The sequence below is a fragment of the Pinus tabuliformis genome, chromosome 8 (genome assembly GCF_031772625.1).
Source record: "Pinus tabuliformis cultivar Carrire ecotype Pingquan chromosome 8, CPIR1, whole genome shotgun sequence".
NCBI lineage: Eukaryota > Viridiplantae > Streptophyta > Pinopsida > Pinales > Pinaceae > Pinus > Pinus tabuliformis.
In genome coordinates this window covers 1,284,817,589-1,284,839,147 of record NC_142294.1, presented here as the reverse complement: position 1 = coordinate 1,284,839,147, position 21,559 = coordinate 1,284,817,589, and the positions used below count along the sequence as shown (strand labels likewise).

The window sequence follows — 21,559 nt, the reverse complement described above, 5'->3', positions numbered from 1 at the left end:
AAATCAACCACAAGTGTTCAAAAAAACTGTGAAGGTCCTGCTCTCAAATATTATCACTGAAGCTCTGCGGACTCCCAAATTTTTCGCTGCAAATTTAGTGGGTGTGCCTTCAAATTTAACAGGGCATATCTACGGCTTAGCGCAGTGTTGGGGACATCTGTCCTAGACAAACTGCAGATCATGCCTAACATTTGCCTTGGAATATATATTCTTATGCCAAAGTGGAGCTCTTGGGGCTCAAATCGCACGTGACAGATGCCATTTGCGATACGAGGTTTTCAAATTTTTCAACATTTCCGTTCTCTCCTCAACACCCCAAAGCAAAAGTCCTCGTTTGCCAGGTATCTTCCTTCATATAGTTAACAATAATAAGGAGTATACAATGGCTCTATAACGTTTTCATTTCCCCAACTAAAGCATAGCCAATTTACTGAGATTTCTTGTGCAAATTCGCAGAAAGCAAAAATGGGAGCAATCTCTTAACGAGAAAGGGCCCTCCAGCATCCAGTATTTTCTTTCACATATCTTGCAATGATTAGGGTTATATTGTTTTGTAAAGATTTCATTTTAGTGAATTAATATTGAAACTGTAATTTCACCTGCCGCGTATTGCAGAAGGCAAGGTTCCTGGGATAACACTGGGCGTAATAGGTGCAGTCATTGGATTTACTGTAACCATTGGCCTTTGGATGTGATATTTCTCATCTAGTCGAAAACGTCGGGACCGGATTTCTGAAACCCAAGGTCCTGAAATAGTTCTGTAATATTTCAATGTTATGACCCAAGATGCGGCTGAATTGTGTGTCCTTTGAATTGTTTCTCTATTTCTTTATTGCATGAATATATACATACCCTCATGTTATTATTTTTGCACAGTAGTAATCATATCTGAAACTATTATCAATTCGGAGCTCATTTTTGTTGAAATACTACTTTCAACTGCAGCACCAATTAAAACAGCAGATCGAGACTAGATTTTTCCTTACACGGTGCAGATTTTGTTTTTCAGGATCAAGGACATCAAACATTTAAGAACACAAAAATCATGGCAGAGTTGGTAAAAATAGTAAACACCAGGTTTTATTGCGGACATGGAGAATGTACCGCAACATCCAGAAATTTCAGGAATTAAACTTATCTGTCTGCTCCTCCATACCTTGTTTTAATTTCTAGTCTTGTCATAAAAATTTTAAGTAGTTTTTTTTTATAGTACACGCAATGTTTTTTTTTTGTTGACTATGTAATGTAATATGTAGTACGCAACAGTGTTGATTTTCAGCAAAAAAAACAGAGTTTTTTTTTACACACAGCAGTGCAGAGACAGTGTGTTAATTTTTCAGCAGAAACAGAGTATTTTGTAATGCACAGCAGTGCAGACACAACAATATCAATTTGCAAGCAGAGACAGCGTGAAATCTTTGGAACTGCATCTGAAGCATTCCTACTGTAATCCCTCTGTGAGAGGAAGAATTTTGTAACAGCAGTCTTGTTAATTAATACAAGTTTTTTTTTTTCGTGCATTGCTGAAACACCGTATTCAGAAAATAGTTTCTCGGCGTCAAAACAGAGTGTTGCTGAAACTCGAGTTTCAGTGTTGCTGAAACATTGTTGCTAAACTCTGTTGCTGAAACACCGTATTTCGCAAACAATTTTAATTTCCTGTGTTAAAACAGAGCATTATTCTCTGTCTGTTTGTTATGGAATTATCAGAAATTCCCAACAATTTTCAAGTACGATATTTTGAGAGAAGCTACTTCTAACTTTGACATAGAGAACAAGGTTGGCCAAGGAGGTTTTAGATGTGTCTTTAAAGTGAGCATCTAACATCATCTTAACAATTTATTCCATGAAGTATCCAATGAGAAATCATATGTTATAAAATTAGTTCGACTAACGATGCAGTAAATTAACAGGGGGTTCTACCGAACAGCCGAGAGGTTGCAGTTAAGTGACTGAATCTAGGTTCACAGCAAGGTGAAACTGAGTTTCTGAATGAAACAAATCCCATCAGTTGTGTTCAGCATAGGAATCTAGTGAAATTGGTTGGTTGCTCCGTTGAAAGCCCAGAAAGACTACTTGTTTACAAATTCCTCCCAAACGGCAATCTTGACAAGCTCTTATTTGGTCTCTTATCGTCCTTGAATGACTTAACGCTGCTGATGTTGGGCCTATTTCATTGGAGTTTACTTCTAAGTTCTATAGCTAGTTAATGCTTTTACTATAATTGGATCATTGTTTGCAGATACAACAAAACGACATTTACTTGACTGGAAAGAGAGGTATAAGATCATTGTTGGAACAACGCGTGGGTTGGCATATCTCCACGAGGAATCTGAGATTCGGATCATTCACAGATATATTAAAGCGAGCAATATTTTACTGGATCATAAGCATAGACCCAAAATAGCAGATTTTGGCTTAGCTAGACTCTTTGCGGAGGATCAGAGCCACGTTAGCACTAGACTTGCAGGGAATATGTAAGAGTTCTCTTTACCATTCTGTCTCTCGAGGTCCATAACATCATTTATTAAATTACAATGTAACATGAACAAATTACAATTCATAAATCCGAATACGGATCATATCATTATGACATGTTTAAAATTATATCGAGATTTGCCTACATATGTTTATTGTGCAGAGGCTACATGGCCCTGGAGTACGCTTTACGTGGACAGCTGACCGAGAAAGCAGATGTATTTTGCTTTGGAGTGCTTCTCCTTGAGATTATAATCGGAAGAAAGAATCAGAGTTCCGCTGAAGATGACTTTCTCATGGAAAGGGTATGGTTCATGTGGATCCCAAATTTTTCTAAATCTCTTTGCAGTATTATAATCCCCTGTTAACTGAAGTTGTTTTTGCTGATGTTGGCCAATCACCAGACATGGAAATTGCATCAAGCAGATAGGGCTTTAGAAGTTATGGATCCTACATTGGAGGGCAGTTATTCGCAAGAGGAAGGGATTCGAGTGATTAAAATTGATCTTTTGTGTATGCAAGCAGCTGCAGTGTTGCGGCCTTCAATGTCGCGGGTGGTGTGGATGCTGACAAATGATGGAGAACATTTTCTCTCGCCCACAAAGCCAGCTTTCGTAGATGTCGAGAGTGTGGCCGCCCCTCCCCTGACACGTCCCGATGTCCATTCTGCAGCTGTTGCTCCTTCATCTAGCGTTCTGGAGCCCAGGTGAATATGAGCCAATGCTCCGGGGTTTCTCCATTTCCGTATATTGTTGGCCAGCATTATGGTCTCCCTCTTAACAAACACTCCGGAACAATCTTCACTTAGGCAATTAGGGATTATGGATGCCAGGATTGAAATTTTTAGCAACCTCATTGTCCCCCATTCCAGTCGGACTGAAAACTACATAATGTGTATCAAATGAATTTAGAGCTTTAAAAAAAACACGAAGCATCTAAACGATCTCGTGGGACATCCGAAACCAAATGTCCTTTGTTTTTCTAAAGAATTTTGATTACAAAATCTAATTGGGATTGGCATTATGTTAAACTTGTGAGTTTTACAATGGTTATTTTTGTAAAAATAGCTCTATCATTTAATTTCGAAAAAAATATCAAATCTTTTAAATATAGGTCTCAAGTTTTATGATTGAGATAGTTGAGGTTTTTTTTTTTAAGATTGATAAATATTAAAAAAAAAAAAAAAAAACTATTACAATAAAAATATTAAAAAAAAAAAATGTTAAAGCATATTCCCTTAAAAATTAATCTAAGCCATTAATTAAAAAAAATAAAAAAATCTTCCACTGTAAATTAAAATAAATAACCTTGAAAAAAAATATCAAACAATACAAATTATCAATCTTAAAATTAAATTAAACTTCAAAATTTAACTATTATTATTATTATTATTTTAAAAAAATATAAAAATCCATAAATATAAATCTAAGTCTAACTTCCCATATCAAATATCAAATATCGAACTTGTAAATTGGATAAATCTCTTCACGAATGTGTTTCATACTTGTAATTAGTACATTTAAATATGTACTATCCATGTAATTAGTAATTTAGTAAATTTAAATATGTAATTTATTACATTTATTATCGAGTAGCTGAAAATATAAGACTAAAGGAGATGTGAAAGTATAAGACATAGGGAGATCTAAGTACCCATATAGAATATCAAACATTGCAAAACATTAGTCTTATTTTTCAAGGTGTAAATACTATCCAGCAGGTGAAAATATAAGACTAACGGAGATGTGAAAATATAAGACATAGGGAGATCTAACTACCCATAAAGAATATAAAATATTGCAAATCATCCGTCTTATTTTGAAGGTGTAAATTGGATAAATATTTTGACAAGTTTTAAACATAAGATTTTTAAATACATATTATTCACACTACTATATACATGGTTTCAAAACAATACTTCAAATATTTTTTTTAGTAAACTGTTTTAATTTGAGACAAAAAAAACTTGTAAATTGTTTTAAATATTGTCTTTAAGTAAGTGTCTCAAATTTTTGTCTTAAAATTTTTTCTATAAAGACAAATATAGAACACAAGTATTATTGTCTCTTAAGAGACAATTCATTTTTGTCTCTCAAAAGACTATAGCTACAATTAAAGACGTATTGTCTTTATAGAGACAAATCCCAGTTATTGTCTCTCTAGAGATAATAAAAAAATTCGCTTTAAAAACAAAATATGGAATGCAATTTTTCTTGTTTCTTTAGTGATTAATTCATGTTAGGGCATGATGGAATCGAACCACCAACCTCCTTCTTGCAAGATAAGTGCTCTTCCATTGAGCTAACACCCTTAAAGAAATGTGTTATCTTGATCAAAAGAGATAAAATCAATGAGCCAAAATGTGCCATCATATTAGTGAAGAAAACTATGTTATATGTTTCTCACAAAATATTTTGCATGAAGAAAAAATTCCTCTCAAGTGATCATAGCATGTGTCATGTAATAACTACTTTCTCACAAAATCTTTTGCATCTAGAATAAATTGCTCCTATGTGTTCAAAGCATGTGTCATGTAATAATTGACTGCAGTACTTAAATTAAAAGTCATACAAGATTACAAGGAAAAGAGGAAAACATAAACCTCACATGAATGTAGCCAAGAAACAAGGGGTTAATGTAATCATGAATGGTGGGTTCCCGAACCGATATGTAAAAACAAATTTCAGTGTGAGAAATTTCATTCATACTATATTTTGCTAATGATACCAAAAAATAATAACAAGAAACACAACAAGAATAAGGAAGATATGAAAAGACAAGGATTAAGGATTTTAAGTGATAAGAAATGAGCTCCCATGTACAAATGTGGTGTCAACATGGTAACAGAGACAAAATGAAACAAGAAATGGGTCTCCTGGACAAGCTTCTAGTAACAGTCATTTTGCTACACCAATATTGAGAATCACTAATCAGAAGTAATTGAATTGAAATTTTCAATTAATTATAAGAAATACAAATTTAGTCTAGGGGTACATGGTCAACAGAAGAAGAAATAGGGCCCCTGGTGAGGCTTTTTGTAACACGACATTTTGTTACACCAATATTAAGATTCGACAACTTTATATAACTGTTGTAGCGGCTACAACCACCCTCCAAAATTTTACCTTAGCTTCGTTTTGGACCCTCCCTACCAACCTTTTACAACAACATCTCTTGCTTCATCAAGTACACAAGCTTCAGTGATTTTCTTGTAGATATACAACCTGTCCATCAGAGTTTGTTGTACTCCCCTCATGGGTTGTTCTCCCGGACTTGGTCTAGCAACAGGCTGAGAAGCTCCCTAAAAAATTTGCGCAATTCTGGAGGGCAACCAGCCTTGCCTCCAGAAATTACGCAATTCTATATGGGAGCCTCCTGGGCTCTAGAATTGCACAATTCTACGAGTCAAGCTTCATCCAGAAAATTTCCCAATTCTTCCCAACAAGGCTGCTCAGCCAAGAATTGCGCAATTCTGGGCAGCAGTCGGCTGCTCTGTTAAAAAAATGCACAAATATCCTGGGGAGCCAGCCCAGCTCCCTCCCAGAAATGCGCATTTTTTCCTCCCAACTGAGTAAATTGTTGTATGTGCAGTTGAGTTGACCGATCCCGTCCGGGACCGAGCAAAGCTGAATTACATGCATGGGATGCTTCTCCCAAGGTAGCATGCAAAGGCATCCCTTATTTCAGGGATCTATTTTTAGTAGTTGGAGGTTACATACAAAGATTATTTCAGAAACCTCCCACCAAGTGTCGCTTCCCCTAGATTTGTGGAATGCACGTCGCAACCTCGATTTTATCAAATCTCATGAACTGGACATTGCAGAGCTCATTCCTCACATCAAACTTGTAGCTCTGACATCCCACATTGCATCTAGGAGTCGTCGGCACATTCAGCTCAACTTTTTTGGGTTAAGCCCGCCTTGCATGTCTTATGTTGCATTTCTCGTGCTTTTTGTGTTTCGCTTCGTATGAAGGTTGTTTGCTTAATTTCAGTGAGCACCTTCTGTCTTTTTGATGGATACTAGCTTGTACTAGCACCGCTTCAATTTTTGTTAACATCTCATTGCTGTCGCATGCATGACTCTATTTTTCATGAATGGTCTCCAATTCGGCAACTCGCCTCACCCACATGCATGTTGTTCCATTTTTTGAATCTTTCATTCACTGTTTCCTTGCACGATCATTCACTTATGCTTACACTCAGTATCGCCATGCATTCACATTCACTTTCACTTTCAATTACGCATCGGCGGGTCTGGGCAGCCTTGGACCATACTCTGCCTCCCCAAGACATCATTACGCAATCCTGAGAGGGAAGGCTCTATCTTCCTCTCAGGAAATGCACATTTCTTCCCAGTGACTATCCTCTAGTCTTGCATTGCGCAATTCTGAGGGACAGTGACTACTGACCCATAAAATTTCATAATGCAGTCTCTGAGCTTGTAACCATTTCCAGCTGAGATTGCGCATTGTGCAATTCCAACAGCCAGTAGCCAGATTGGACTATGCATTGCATAGTTCCAGCAGTAAGTCAGCCTCCCAATAGGCTAGACTGTGCCTTGCGCAATCTTGGTAGTAGGTCTCCCGACCTCCCGGCAAGAATTGTGCAACCTTCATGATCAATCACATAGGTATGTTGCAAGTCAGTTCTTAAGCTCATTTTGGTTTTCGACTTACATATTGCTTTCCATGAGTGTTTCCATTGTCTCTAGGTATTGTAGGTGTTCATCTGCCTCTCAGTAGTACAGGTACAACAGTTTCCAAGGGAGTAGAGTCGAAGACACCATTCAGAGCACACTTGGGGATGCAGTCGATCAAGTGTCTATGGACTTGCCTACCCATGATGACATCAAGTTGTTTGTAGACATGGACATCAAGATATGACGACAAAAGCATCACAACAAGCAGCATCATGGACAACAGCTGAAGGCAGCATACCAGATACAATGAATGCAAGAGGAAGGTTGTTGACAACACAGAGGCGGAACGAAGTTGCAAGCTCAAGCAAATCCACTAGTGATGAAAGCAACTTTGGAGACTCGGGCTATGAGGTGAAAATGCGACATGAAGATTGTGCAAAGATAGAGAATGGAACAAAGAATGAGTTCCATGTGCTGAAGCAACAACTCAAGGAAGAACATGAGCTGCACAGACAAGTGAATGAGTTGCAACAGAAACAGGTATAGTAAGGGGCGCAACATGCACTCACGGATGAAACTGTGGCTGTACAAGTTATAAATCCATCCCAACAACTGGCACGAAGCAGAAAAGGTGAGTAGTGATGTTGATCGCATGCAAGGGAATGAAACAGAATGCATGTCATTGTGCGCACGCATGTGATCCCACCCATTCAGCACACTCACCAAGGTGAAGACAAGAAGCGAGTCTGACTGGAGCTAAACATGTAGTTGACAGTTGATGCACATGACCACCAGCACACACTAGATGATCATCACATACACTATGCATCAATGTGTTTTTGGTTCAGCTGCACCCAAGAAGAACATGCGCATGTTAGCAGATGAGTTGGACGGAGGAGCCATACCGATGCATCAGATGCAATGGAGGCAAGAGTTCGCTTCATCAATATGTCACCGTTGAGCTCATGCACACCATCACGGATGACCAAGCTTGGCATTAGCTCATCATCTTCACCATCACAAGAATGTCAAAGTGTTGGTCTCACAACAATAAATTGATTGTCAATGATGTCTTGCTTGGCTTGATGAGCACATGTGCATTATAATGTAACATCTTGTCAAGTGGAAGTTCAAGTGTCCATGATTGGATGTAACAATCATAGAGTAGATGAAGAGTGATGAGGGTATATGAATTGTCACAAAGGGGAATGTCAAGGGTCACGCCACCCTTTGCTATAAATAGAACCTCATAACTCATTATAAAGGCTTTTGGTCAGCCAAGTTTTTTATAAGACTATCTTGGAGAGAGCTTGGACAGTATTGTAACGAGCCTTGGCTTCTCCACTGTGCAAAGCTAGTATATCTCTTTGGAGGAGCAGACGGTTGTGGTTGTAACGTTCCGCTATCGGAACTAGTGGTTGGACATGGATGTATTGTATGACTAGAACTTACACTTCTTAATATAACAAAGCCAACGCGTTTCATGCATATGTTGTATTATATTCTATGTTATTTGGTTTACTCTAAATGATATATGCATTTGTTTTCTTACACATGCATGTATGGACTATTCTATATAAGTATGTACGAATCTTTCTGAAATGTGTTGTTGGTTTAACCATCACTTTGGATTGCTTGCTAACTTTATTTCCATCTTATGATGCATCTTCGCTCGTGTATTCCCTTCCAAGCCATGTACTATTACAGATTTTCAAAGGGCACACTCACCTCACCCTCAGTTTGTTAGAACCTCTCATGCACCTTCCTTGACTTACTGCAGTTGTGACACCCTTTCTACCAACAGAGACATCTTACTTGCCTATGTGTGAAATCGCAGTCAAGGCGATACTGCATGACCCACTACTGGGATTCCTACACCAAACACTCTAAGGTCTAGTTGGGACTTCTTACCGAGGAGATACCCTTACATGTTGGCGGGTCCAGCACCATCAAAATTTTGGCGCTAGAAGGAGGGCAAGATGAAAAGCTGAGTCCTCACATCTGTTTTGAATATCTACATATCTATCATGACTAACTACCGAATTTCTCTTCCGAAGTGTATGTCTTAGGGAAATGATTTCATCATCTAGGAAAATCTCTCGGATAACTTGTCTAATAAAACATTTGATGGTGGTGGCCACGTAGCCTTGGTTAGGCATGTGGTCAGCATTGTAGGCTCATGCCAAAGACATGGATTCTTTGAAGAATACATGAGATGCACGTTGTTCTTCTACATGCTTCGAGGGCACCTAATGCACTGGTGTGCCACGTTGCCCAAAAAATCTATTCTTTCTCTTGCTCATCTGGTCGCAGAGATAGACCGTGCTTTCAATCAATTTAACTCTAAAGCACTCAACAAAGAAATTCTGGAATTATGAAAAGCACCCGATGAATCCGTTGAACAATTTTACACATGATTTTGTAATCTTGCATACTAATTCCCTTAAGATGATATTGATTGGGAATTTCTCGATGGAAGATTTGAGTATCTTCTTCACATTTCCAACCCTCGCTCAGCACACTTCGGTGATGGAGCTGCGCAATCACAGGCAGGAACAATTTCTGTCACAAGTGATTGTCCGCCTTCACCTCATCAAACAACCCCAACATCGTGGAGTGATGTGGGAGATCATGCACACTCCTCTGTTGAACTGTCACATCCTCCCACCCCACCTACTCTTTATATCTTCACAGATTTGGCTTGCAAGCCTATTGGTTGTCACGTGTATTCATTCCCTCAACCTCCGTCCGCACGCTCTGTTGATCTTCTGAAATGTACTCTCTTGTGTTCTCCCATTCCAGACTCCTCACCTGCTATGAACGAAGATTAAGTTATTGACAGAGTTGGTGTTATGCAACCAACCTACGCCATCATTCATGATGAGTGTGTGCAAGAATCTAAAGAAGCACTTGCAGTGAAGGATGACTCCCTTCTAGCCGCGCCTTATCCGCTTTTTCTTGACATCCCTTGTGATTCTACCACTACTGATTTCCCCTGTGAAAACAAATTTCCAGGTATTTCTACTTTCGATCATTCATAGGACACGTCGGATGTATTCTGTCATTACATTGCGGAGAGTACACATATTCCTCTGAAAATTTGTCCAATCTGCCATCTATCATTTATGAAAACACATAGGGCGAACATCTTTGCTTCTCATCTACCCCTCTTCCTGATTCATCAAATCATGAGGATGCCAACAAAAATCTTGAATTTTCTGATCTTGGTTGTCGTGATCTCTCTACTTCTTCATCTGATCACGATGTTGATTCAATCATTGTTAATATGTCTAAGACACTGGTCTACGATGATCTATCTGTCAACGAAGTAAAAACCCCACAAACTCTTGAGGCACTTCAACCTGATCTGATGGTTATGTCAGGCCCTCGTTGTTCTATGGTTGGTTTCACCTCCGGTCAGGAAATTGTTGAAACACTCAAGGCTCCTCATCACTCTCTGCTTTGCATTGAAGATCAACCAAACACCCAGGTTTCACTTCCTCCACTCGAACTACATGATCCCATCGCTCATGAGTTGGAGGAATCTTACAAAATAAGCACACATGCACAATGTAAGTGGTCTAACTTTCTCACATTTGCTTGCATGTCACTGTCAAGAGAATGCATATACTCAACCTCTGCACGCAGTGTAGCATAGCACCATGGAATTTCCACAAAGTGCATGTCATGCTCTTTCACTCATTTTTGTTGTGTGGACACTTTTAAACTCGGAGTGTGTTTGTATTCACTGTTACATCTTCCTTGTTTGTTGGTTCACACAATTGTCTTGTTCACGAACCGTGCCTTCACCAACATGGGTCAACCAATGCGATGGTGGCTACATTGGAAGTATCACTTCACGTGAGATGACCCATGCACCATTACCTTAGGAGTAGGAGTAGTGTTTGCTTTCAGTCTATTTGCTTGCATGATTGTTTGCCTACTTGTTTTGTTTGATGGTTTGTCTTCTTTCTTGTTTTCTTACTCGGCTTTGATTTCAATTTTCTTCTACTTCTGCTTTGCTTTGTTGTCTGTTTGTTTTCTTTTATTGTTCATAGGTTAGTTTCGCATGGACCGTGGGCGACTCTTGAAACAAGTTGGGTAAAGTACGAGAGGACTTTTACAACTATCAATACTTGGTTATCTATCATCCTGCCTCTATATGAAGAACTTGTTACTTTTAGTCCATGATAGGTTGATGGAAAATATGTATTGTTCGAAGTGAACCTTGGTGAAAACACAATGCTTGAGCACTGACTAGTGTCACCTACTCTAATCGGTTTTTTTTGGGTTAACCCTTGTCAGCTATGTCAAGTAGAGTAAGGTGAGGGGGAAAACCTTAACATGCACGTCAGAGGTATAATAAACTACTTCTCTGCGAGAACAACCTCTTCTACTCTCAATAAGTCAGGATCCCTCTTCTTCCTTTGAAATGAATAAGTGTTATGCACAGTTGAAAATATGAAAAATCAAAAAATGAAAAAGTGAAAAAGTTTGTAAAAAATGAGAAATGAAAAAGGCGAAAGAAGAGAAAGGCTTCCTACGCAGAGAGGTGATGCAAGTAACTCTGTTGGGGTACTGACTAGGCTCGCTGGCAAAGGAGTCATGCTTGTGTTCCTATGTGACTCCGTTGGGGTACTGTCTAGGCCTTTTGGCAGCGGAGCAACACCAGAGATGAAACTAAGACTCTGACGACTATAACGATTGTGCACCAATATACCCCTCAACCCCAATCTAAACAACTGTGTTTCCTTGGCTTGGAATGTGTGTCAATCAACCAAGATCTTGGCAGATGCTACATCTTACAGTCAAGCTAGTGTGGAAACCAAGCGGAACTAAGAATTGAAAAATTATTCCGGAGGTGTTAGACATGTTTTTCAAGAACAAGGTCCATTTAGAGTGCTAGAGTTCTACCAATGTGTCACTAAGTGTTGTAGCGGCTACAACCACCCTCCAAAATTTTTCCTTAACTTCATTTTGGAGCCTCCCTACCAACCTTTCACAACAGCATGTCTTGCTTCGTCAAGTACACAAGCTGCAATGATTTTCTTGTAGATAGACAACCTGTCCATCAGAGTTTGTTGCACTCCCATCATATGTTGTTCTCCCAGACTTGGTCTAGTAGCAGGTTGAGCAACTCCCTCAAAAATTTGTGCAATTCTAGAGGGAAACCAGTCTTCCCTCCAAAAAATTGTGCAATTCTTCCCAGCAGGGCTACTCAGCCCAGGAATTGCGTGATTCTTGGTAGCAGTCAGCTGCTCTACTAAAAAATTGTGCAAATCTCCTGGGCAATGAGCTCATATCCCTCCCAGAAATGCGCATTTTTTCCTCCCAGCTGAGCAGATTATTGCATGTGCAGTTGAGTTGACTGGTCCCCTCTGGGACCGAGCAAAGTTGACTTTCATGCGTGGTCTGCTTTTCCCAAGGTAGCATGCAAAGGCATCCCTTGTTTCAGGGATCTATTTTTAGCAGTTGGAGGTTACATGCAAGGATTATTTCAGGAACCTCCCACCAAGTGTCGCTCCCCTTAAATATGTGGCATACGCGTCACAACCTTGATTTTATCAAAACTCATGAGCCGGATGCTGTAGCGATCATTCCTAACATCGAAATTGTAGCTATGACATCCCACATTGCATCTAGGAGTCGTCGGCACATTCAGCTCAGTTGTTTTGGGGTAAGCCTGCCTTCCATGTCTTATGTTGCATTTCTGGCACTTTTTGTGTTTCACTTTGTATAAAGGTTGTTTGCTTGATTTTAGTGAGTGCTTGCTATTTTTCTGATGCATACTAGCTTGTAATAGCATCATTTTAGTTTTCATTAACATCTCACTGTTGTCGCATCCATGACACTGTTTTTCACGAATGATCGCCGATTCGGCGACCTACCTCACCCACATGCATGTTGTTTAGTTTTATGAATCTTTCATTCACTGTTTTCATGCACGATAATTCACTTATGCTTACACTCAGCATCACCATGCATTCACATTCACTCTCGCTTTCAGTTGCCCATCGGCGGGTCTGGGCAGCCTTGGCCCGAACTTTGCCTCCCCAAGACAAAATTGTGCAATCCTGAGAGTGAAGGCTTTGTCTACCTCTTATTAAAAGTGAATTTCTACCCAGTGACTATCCTCCAATCTTGCATTACGTAATTCTGAGGGACAGTGTCTACTGACCCAGAAAATAGTGCAATGCACTCTTTGAGCTTGCAACCATTACCAACTGAGATTACGCATTGCGTAATTCTAGTAATCAGCTGCCAGACTAGACTGTGCATTATGCAGTTCCAGCAGTCAGTCAGCCTCCCAGCAGCCCAGACTGTGCCTTGCGCTGTCTTGGCAGTCAGTCTCCTGGCCTCCCGACGGAACGAAGTTGCAAGCTCAAGCAGATCCACTAGTGATGAAAGAAACTTCGGAGACTCGGGCTATGAGGTGACAATGCGACATGAAGATTGTGCAAAGACAAAGAATAGAACAAAGAAGGAGTTCCATGTGTTGAAGCAACAACTCAAGGAAGAACATGAGCTGCACAGACAAGTGAATGAGTTGCAACAAAAACAGGTATAGTAGGGGGCACAACATGCACTCACGGATGAAACTGTGGCCATACAAGTTATAGATCCATCCCAACAGCTAGCACGGAGCAGACAAGATGAGCAGTGATGTCGATCGCATGCAAGGCAATGAAACAGAATGCATGTCATTGTGCGCGCACATGTGATCCCACCCATTCAGCACGCTCACCAAGGTGAAGACAAGAAGCAAGTCCGATTGGAGCTAAACATGTAGTTGACAGTTGATGCGCATGACCACCAGCACACACTAGATGATCATCACATACACTATGCATCAGCGTGTTGTCGGTTCGGCTGCACCCAAGAAGAACATGTGCATGCTAGCAGACGAGTTTGACGGAGGAACCATACTGATGCATCAGATGCAATGGAGGCAAGAGTTCACTTCATCAAGATGTCACCGTTGAGCTCATGCACACCATCACGGATGACCAAGCTTGGCATCATCTCATCATCTTCACCATCACAAGAATGTCAAAGAGTTGGTCTCACCACAATAAACCAATTGTCAGTGATGTCTTGCTTGGCTTGATGAGCACATGTGCATTATAATGTAACATCTTGTCAAGTGGATGTTCAAGTGTCGATGGTTGGACGTAACAATCATAGAGTAGATGAAGAGTCATGAGGGTAGATGAACTATCACAAAGGGGAATGTCAAGGGTCACGCCACCATTTGCTATAAATAGAACCTCATAACTCATTATAAAGGTTTTTGGTCAGCCAAGTTTTTGATAAGACTATCTTGGATAGAGCTTGGGCAGTATTGTAATGAGCCTTGGCTTCTCCACTACGCAAAGCTAGTATATCTCTTTGGAGGAGCAAACGGTTGTGGCTATAACACTCCGCTACCGGAACTAGTGGTTGTACATGGATGTATTGTATGACTGGAACTTACACTTCTTAATATAACAGAGCCAACACGTTTCATGCATATGTTGTATTATATTCTATGCTATTTGGTTTACTCTAAATGATATATGCATTTGTTTGCTTACACATTTATGTATGGATTATTCTATATAAGTATGTATGAATCTTTCTAAAATGTGTTGTTGGTTTAAATATCACTTTGGATTGCTTGCTAACTTTCTTTCCAGCTTATGATGCATCTTCGCTCGTTTATTCCCTTCCAAGCCGTGTACTATTACAGGTTTTCAAGGGGCGCACTCACCTCACCCTCAGTGTGTTAGAACCTCTCATGCACCTTCCTTGACTTACTGCAGTTGTCACACCCTTTCTACCAACAGAGACATCTTACTTGCCTATGTGTTAAATCGCAGTCAAGGCGATACTGCATGACCCACTCTGGGACTCCTACACCAAACACTCTAAGGTCTAGTTGGGGCTTCTTACTGAGGAGATCCCCTTACATGTTGGCGGGTCCAGCACTGTCAAAATTTTGGCACTAGGAGGAGGGAAAGATGAAAAGCTGAGTCCTCACATCTTTTTTGAATATCTCCATATCTATCATGACTAACTACCGAATTTCTTTTCTGAAGTGTATGTCTTATGGAAACGATTTCATCATCTTGGAAAATCTCTCAGATAACTTGTCTAATAAAACATTTGATGGTGGTGGCCACATAGCCTTAGTTAGGCATGTGTTCAGCATTGTAGGCTCATGCCAAAGACATGGATTCTTTGAAGAATACATGAGAAGCAAGTTGTTCTTCTACATCCTTCGAGGGCACCCAATGCACTGGTGTGCCACGTTGCCCAAAAAATCTATTCTTTCTCTTGCTCATCTGGTCACAGAGATAGACCGTGATTTCAATCACTTTAACTCTAAAGCACTCAACAAAGAAATTCTAGAATTATGAAAAGCACCCGATGAATCCGTTGAACAATTTTACACATGCTTTCGTAATCTTGCATACTTATTCCCCGAAGATGATATTGATTGGGAATTTCTCGATGGAAGATTTGAGTATCTTCTTCACATATCCAAACCTTGCTCAGCACACTTCGGTGATGGAGCTGCACAATCACAGGCAGGCACAGTTTCTGTCACAAGTGACTGTCCACCTTCACCTCATCAAACAACCCCAACATCGTGGAGTGATGTGGGAGATCATGCACACACCTCTGTTGAACTGTCACATCCTCCCACCCCACCTACTCTTGATATCTGCACAGATTTGGCTTGCAAGCCTATTGGTTGTCATGTGTATTCATTCCATCAACCTCTGTCCCCGCGCTCTGTTGATCTTCCGAATTGTACTATCTTGTGTTCTCCCATTCCAGACTCCTCACCTGCTATGAACGAAGATTAAGTTGTCGATGGAGTTGGTGTTATGCAGCCAACCTGCGCCATCATTCATGATGAGTGTGTGCGGGAATCTAAAGAAGCACCTGCAGTGAAGGATGACTCCCTTCCAGCCGTGCCTCATCTGCTTTTTCTTGACATCCCTTGTGATTTTGCCACTATTGATTTCCCCTGTGAAAACAAATTTCCAGGTATTTCTACTTCCGATCATTCACAGGACACATTGGATGTCATTCTGTCATTACATTGCAGAGAGTACACATATTCCTCTGAAAATTCATCCAATCTGCCATCTGTCATTTATGAAAACACATAGGTTGAAAATCTTTGGTTCTCATCTACCCCTCTTCCTGATTCATAAAATCATAAGGATGCCGACAAACATCTTGAATTTTCTGATCTTGGTTGTCATGATCTCTCTACTTCTTCATCTGATCACGATGTTGATTCAATCATTGTTAATATGTCTAAGACATTTGTCTATGATGATCTATCTATCAACGAAGTAAAAACCCCACAAACTATCAATGCACTTCAGCCCAAGCTGATGGTTATGTCAGGCCCTCGTTGTTCTGCGGTTGGTTTCACCTCCGGTCAAGAAATTGTTGAAACACTCAGGGCTCCTCATCACTCTCTGCTTTGCATTGAAGATCAACCAAACACCTAGATTTCACTTCCTCCACTCAAACTACATGATCCCATCGCTCATGAGTTGGAGGAATCTTACAAAACAAGCACACATGCACAACGTGAGTGGTCTAGCTTTCTCACGTTTGCTTGCATGTCACTTTCAAGAGAATGCATACACTCAACCTCTACACACAATGTTGCACAACACCATGGAAATTCCATAAATTGCATGTCATGCGCTTTCACTCATTTTTGTTATGTGGACACTTTTAAATTCGGAGTGTGTTTGTATTCACTGTTACATCTTCCTTATTTGTTGGTTCACACAATTGTCTTGTTCGCGAACAGTGCCTTCACCAACATGGGTCAACCAATGCGATGGTGGCTTCATTGGAAGTATCACTTCACGTGAGATGACCCATGCACCGTTACCTTAGGAGTAGGAGTAGTGTTTTCTTTCAGTCTATTTGCTTGCATGCTTGTTTCCCTACTTGCTTTGTTTGTTTGTTTGTCTTCTTTCTTGTTTGCTTACTCGCTTTGATTTCAATTTTCTTCTGCTTCCGCTTTGCTTTGTTGTTTGCTTGTATTGTTCATAGGTTAGTTTCTCATGGACCGTGGGCGACTCTTGAAACAAGTTGGGTAAAGTACGAGAGGACTTTTACAACTATCAATACTTGGTTATCTATCATCCTGCCTCTATATGAAGAACTTGTTACTTTTAGTCCATGATAGGTTGATGGAAAATATGTATTTTTCGAAGTGAACCTTGGTGAAAACACAATTCTTGTTCGCTAACTAGTGTCACCTACTCTAATCGGTTATTTTTGGGTTAACCCTTGTCAGCTATGTCAAGTAGAGTAAGGCGAGGGGGAAAACCTTAACATGCATGTCAGAGGTATAATAAACTACTTCTCTGCGTGAACAACCTCTTTTACTCTCAATAAGTCAGGATCCCTCTTCTTCCTTTGAAATGAATAAGTGTTATTCACAGTTGAAAATATGAAAAATCAAAAAATGAAAAAGTGAAAAAGTTTGTAAAAAATGAAAATTGAATAAGACCAAAATTCAGAAAATTAAAGGAAATCTATGAGCAAGATGAAGTTAATAGTAGTGCTAGTCTGAATTCCTTATTTGTATTATTTTGTCATGTAGATGACCCAATCCATTTGGAAGATGTAGTCAAAGAAGAAAAAAGGGTTGCGGCAATGGAGGAAGAAATAGAAGCAATAGAAAAGAATGACACATGGGAGTTAGTGAACCATCCGCAAGGAAAAGAAGTCATTGGAGTGAAGTGGGTCTACAAGACAAAGATGAACATTGAGGGGAAGGTTTAAAGGAATAAAGCGAGGCTAGTTGTCAAAGGATACAAATAGCAACATGGAAGAGATTGTGCAGAGACGTTTGCACCAATTGCGAGGATGGAGACAGTGTATACAGTTGTGGCGATTGTTGCACAACATAAATGGAAAGTGTATCAAATGGACGTAAAATCAACATTCTTGAATGGAGCTCTGAAAGAGGAAGTGTGTGTTTCTCAACCACCTGTTTATGAGGTAGAAGGCCAATAAGACAAAGTGTATCGGTTAAGGAAAGCTCTTTATGGGCTGAAGTTAGCACCGCGCACATGGTACATGAGGATAGATGCTTACTTGTTGGACAATGGTTTCAACAAATGTGACGATGAACCTACTCTCTACATCAAATAGAGTGATGGTAAGATTCTTATTGTTGTCTTATATGTAGATGATTTGAATTTTACAGGCAGTGATGATTTCCTCATCTCTGATTTCAAAGAAGTCATGAAGAGTGAATTTGAAATCACTAACTTGGGGTTGTTAATGTATTTGTTGGGCATAGAAGTGAAGCAAACAAAAAATGGTATTTTTATTTCCCAAGCAAAGTATGTAGTAGACATTTTGGAGAGGTTTAATATGTAGAACAACAAGCCCTCACCAACTCCAACTATCATGGGGTTGAAGTTGAGCAAAGAAGATTGTAGTAGCAATGTCAATCGACATTATACAAAATCATGATAGGCAGCTTGATGTATTTGAATGCCACTAGGCCGGATATAATGTATGTAGTGAGTTTGGTGTCGAGGTTCATCGACACACCCAAGGAAACACATTGGCAAGCAGTGAAAAGAATTCTAAGGTATGTCAATGGGACAAAGGAGTGTGGTAATCAGTATGCCACAACAAATGATTTCAGGCTAGATGCTTACACTGACAGTGATTGGGCAGGAAGTGTCGATGACAGAAAAAACATGTAAGGATATGTTTTTCATTTGGGTTCCAGATCCATTTCATTGGCCTCCAAGAAGCAGCCGATAGTTTAATTGTCAACAACAGAAGCTGAATAAGTTGTCGCAATAGCAACAGTGTGTCACACAGTTTGCATGAGAAGGATGTTGAGGGATCTTCGCCATGACCAAGAAGAAACGACAACTATTTTCTGCAACAACACTTCAACAATTGCATTGTCAAAGAATTATGTCTTTCACAATAGGACCAAGCATATTGATGATAAATATCATTTTATTAGAGAGTTTATTAACAATAGTGAAATTGTATTGCAACACTACAGATCGCAAGAACAATTTGCTGATATTTTCACAAAGTCATTGGCACATGAAAGTTTTATTTATCTCAGAGATTGTTTGGGAATTGTCAATGGTGGCACTTGTGAGTAAGGGGGAGTGTTGGAAATATTAATCCCAACCACAACATTAAACACACTGACAAACACCATGCTTGCCCAGTCAACTTTTGCAGCTTGCTATTTTGTTTGCAGGTGGGAGGACTAAAGTCTGAGCAGAAGTACATCATTGACCATTCCACAATACAACACAGAGTTTAAGGAACTTAATGAGGGGCAAGAATTCACTTTGAGACTGTTAATCACACTCCACAACACCTGCAACTTCAGAAAATCATTTATTATGTAAAATCGCCCATGTTGTGTATTGATGTTTTTTTTGTCATGAATTAATGATTCAAATGTATGTTTTGTATAAATATGAATGTAAAATCCATTTGCAAGGTTGAGCGAGAGAGAGGGTGAAAGTCTGAGAGGTAAATAGAAAACCGTGGAACGAATTTTCATGGGTGCATGTAAACAACAACTACTATGTTTTACTATGTGTTACTCTGCAACCCTAGTGAAGCGTAAATGGCAGTAAGATCTTTCTTGTTTTACTTGGAGCAGCAACCTCAAATTTATCATGAGAATGGATTTTTGTGTGTTTTGAAGTATAATCAAAAGTATGTTATGTTGTGATGTGGTCTTAAACTTTCATAAGTAAATTTACCTCAACCATTTTTCTTTTACTCTGCTTTTCTGGAGTGAGTTATGTGTTTTAATTAAGCCTTTGAGTAGTTGTGTTTTCCTTGCCGCAACTAAAGACTTAACTTGCTGCAACTGATTTATGAGGCAGACTCCTCTCCTCTACCCCTAAAATTTTTCTAACATTGTTCAAAAATATCTAATTTAATTTAATTCTAAATTTAAAATTCATAATAATTCAATAATAAATACAAAATCATCCATTGTGGAAATCCTTCCAAATATGATGCATTTACATTTACAGTAAATCACTTAACTGGAAAAATAAATATACAACATGCTTAAAGCCATGTTAAATCAAAGTGACATATTATCTTACCATGCTCTTTTTAATATTTTGTTGAGCCAAATATAGATTTCCAAAGGAATTAGCTTTTCTTTTGGAAGTTGTATGCTAGTTGATGCTGAGACACTGAGCATAATATTACATGTTACCCATGCGATGGACAGGTTCTCACCCTTGATTGGGAAATACGCACAATTCCATAGGTAAAATGGCTAACTGAAGTCCGTCTGGTTCCTCTAAATCATGGCAAGAGCTAAACAACTTTGCTGAGTTGAAAAATACAAGATCACGAAATCTTCTATTTCTTTACAAGAGCTTGAACATAATCTTTTGCAAGTCGTTTGCAACTTTCTATTGAACCTTCAATACACGGTTTCCATGATTTTTTTTGTATATCAACATAATCATCATATGCATGTGGAATTTCGACAAGACCCTCATTATCACAAATTTCTAGACAGCCAAATTTAAAGGCATCTATAAATTTATATAAATAACATGTGTCATCTGCAAATGTGTCGCTTCTTAAAAACCACCTTTTCAAAGTGTTTACAGTGACATATATGACTGCCCTGAAAGAGCTGACATCAATGTACACTTCTTGGAATTGTTTGTTCAACTTGTTTAATTCACACATTATATCTGCAAGCATATGTAAATAAAATTGTACGGAAAAGATCCTTGTCTTATCATACCATGAATCTTCTCTTTCATTTTTCCATAATGTTAATATGGGAGGCATAAGTACAACAAGTATTTCAATGACTTGTCCCCTTGAAAGCCATCTAACTCCATGGATTTGAAGAGCTGGAAGAGTTTCAAGTTGCATAAGTTCATGTAGAGCAATAAGTTGACTATTTCTTTTCGTAGAATTTTGCACCCAAGAATATACCTTATTTGCTAATTTTGCAACAAACAATAATTCAGGTATTCTTTTTGAAGCATCTGATGCGGCTAAAGCTTCACGATGAGAAATGCAATGAACACCTACAAGATTAGGAACATCTTTCCTCAAGAAAGTAATAAAACCATTTTCATTACCAACCATTGAAGAAGCACCATCCGTGGAAACTCCTATCAATCTTTCTTTTGAAAGACCCCTTGATTCCATTAAATGTTTGATTGCATCAGAAGGTGTTTTCCCTCTTCCATCACAAACATTTATGAGCTTTAAAAAATGTGAAATTGGAGGGCCAAATCCTTTTGAGTTTAAAAACGTGGCATAAACTACAAGATGTTTTTCTAAGCTACGATATGTACTTTCATCTAGCATCAATGAAAAAAAAGGGTTATCTAGCATTTTGGAAATTTGTAGCTCTTCAAGATATTGAGATA

The 21,559-nt window shown here is 39.1% G+C and overlaps 1 protein-coding gene across 1 annotated transcript; it reads left to right on the top strand.

Annotated features, from left to right (window-relative positions):
* Window positions 1-255: 255 nt before the first annotated feature.
* Window positions 256-3,188, top strand: LOC149240118 (cold-responsive protein kinase 1-like). Its single transcript, XM_089370054.1, has 6 exons — window positions 256-341; window positions 457-507; window positions 616-644; window positions 2,243-2,477; window positions 2,642-2,783; window positions 2,883-3,188. Exons 1-6 carry the CDS (start codon window positions 256-258, stop codon window positions 3,186-3,188), a joined length of 849 nt encoding a protein of 282 aa, XP_089226180.1.
* The last annotated feature ends 18,371 nt before the right edge of the window (window positions 3,189-21,559 follow it).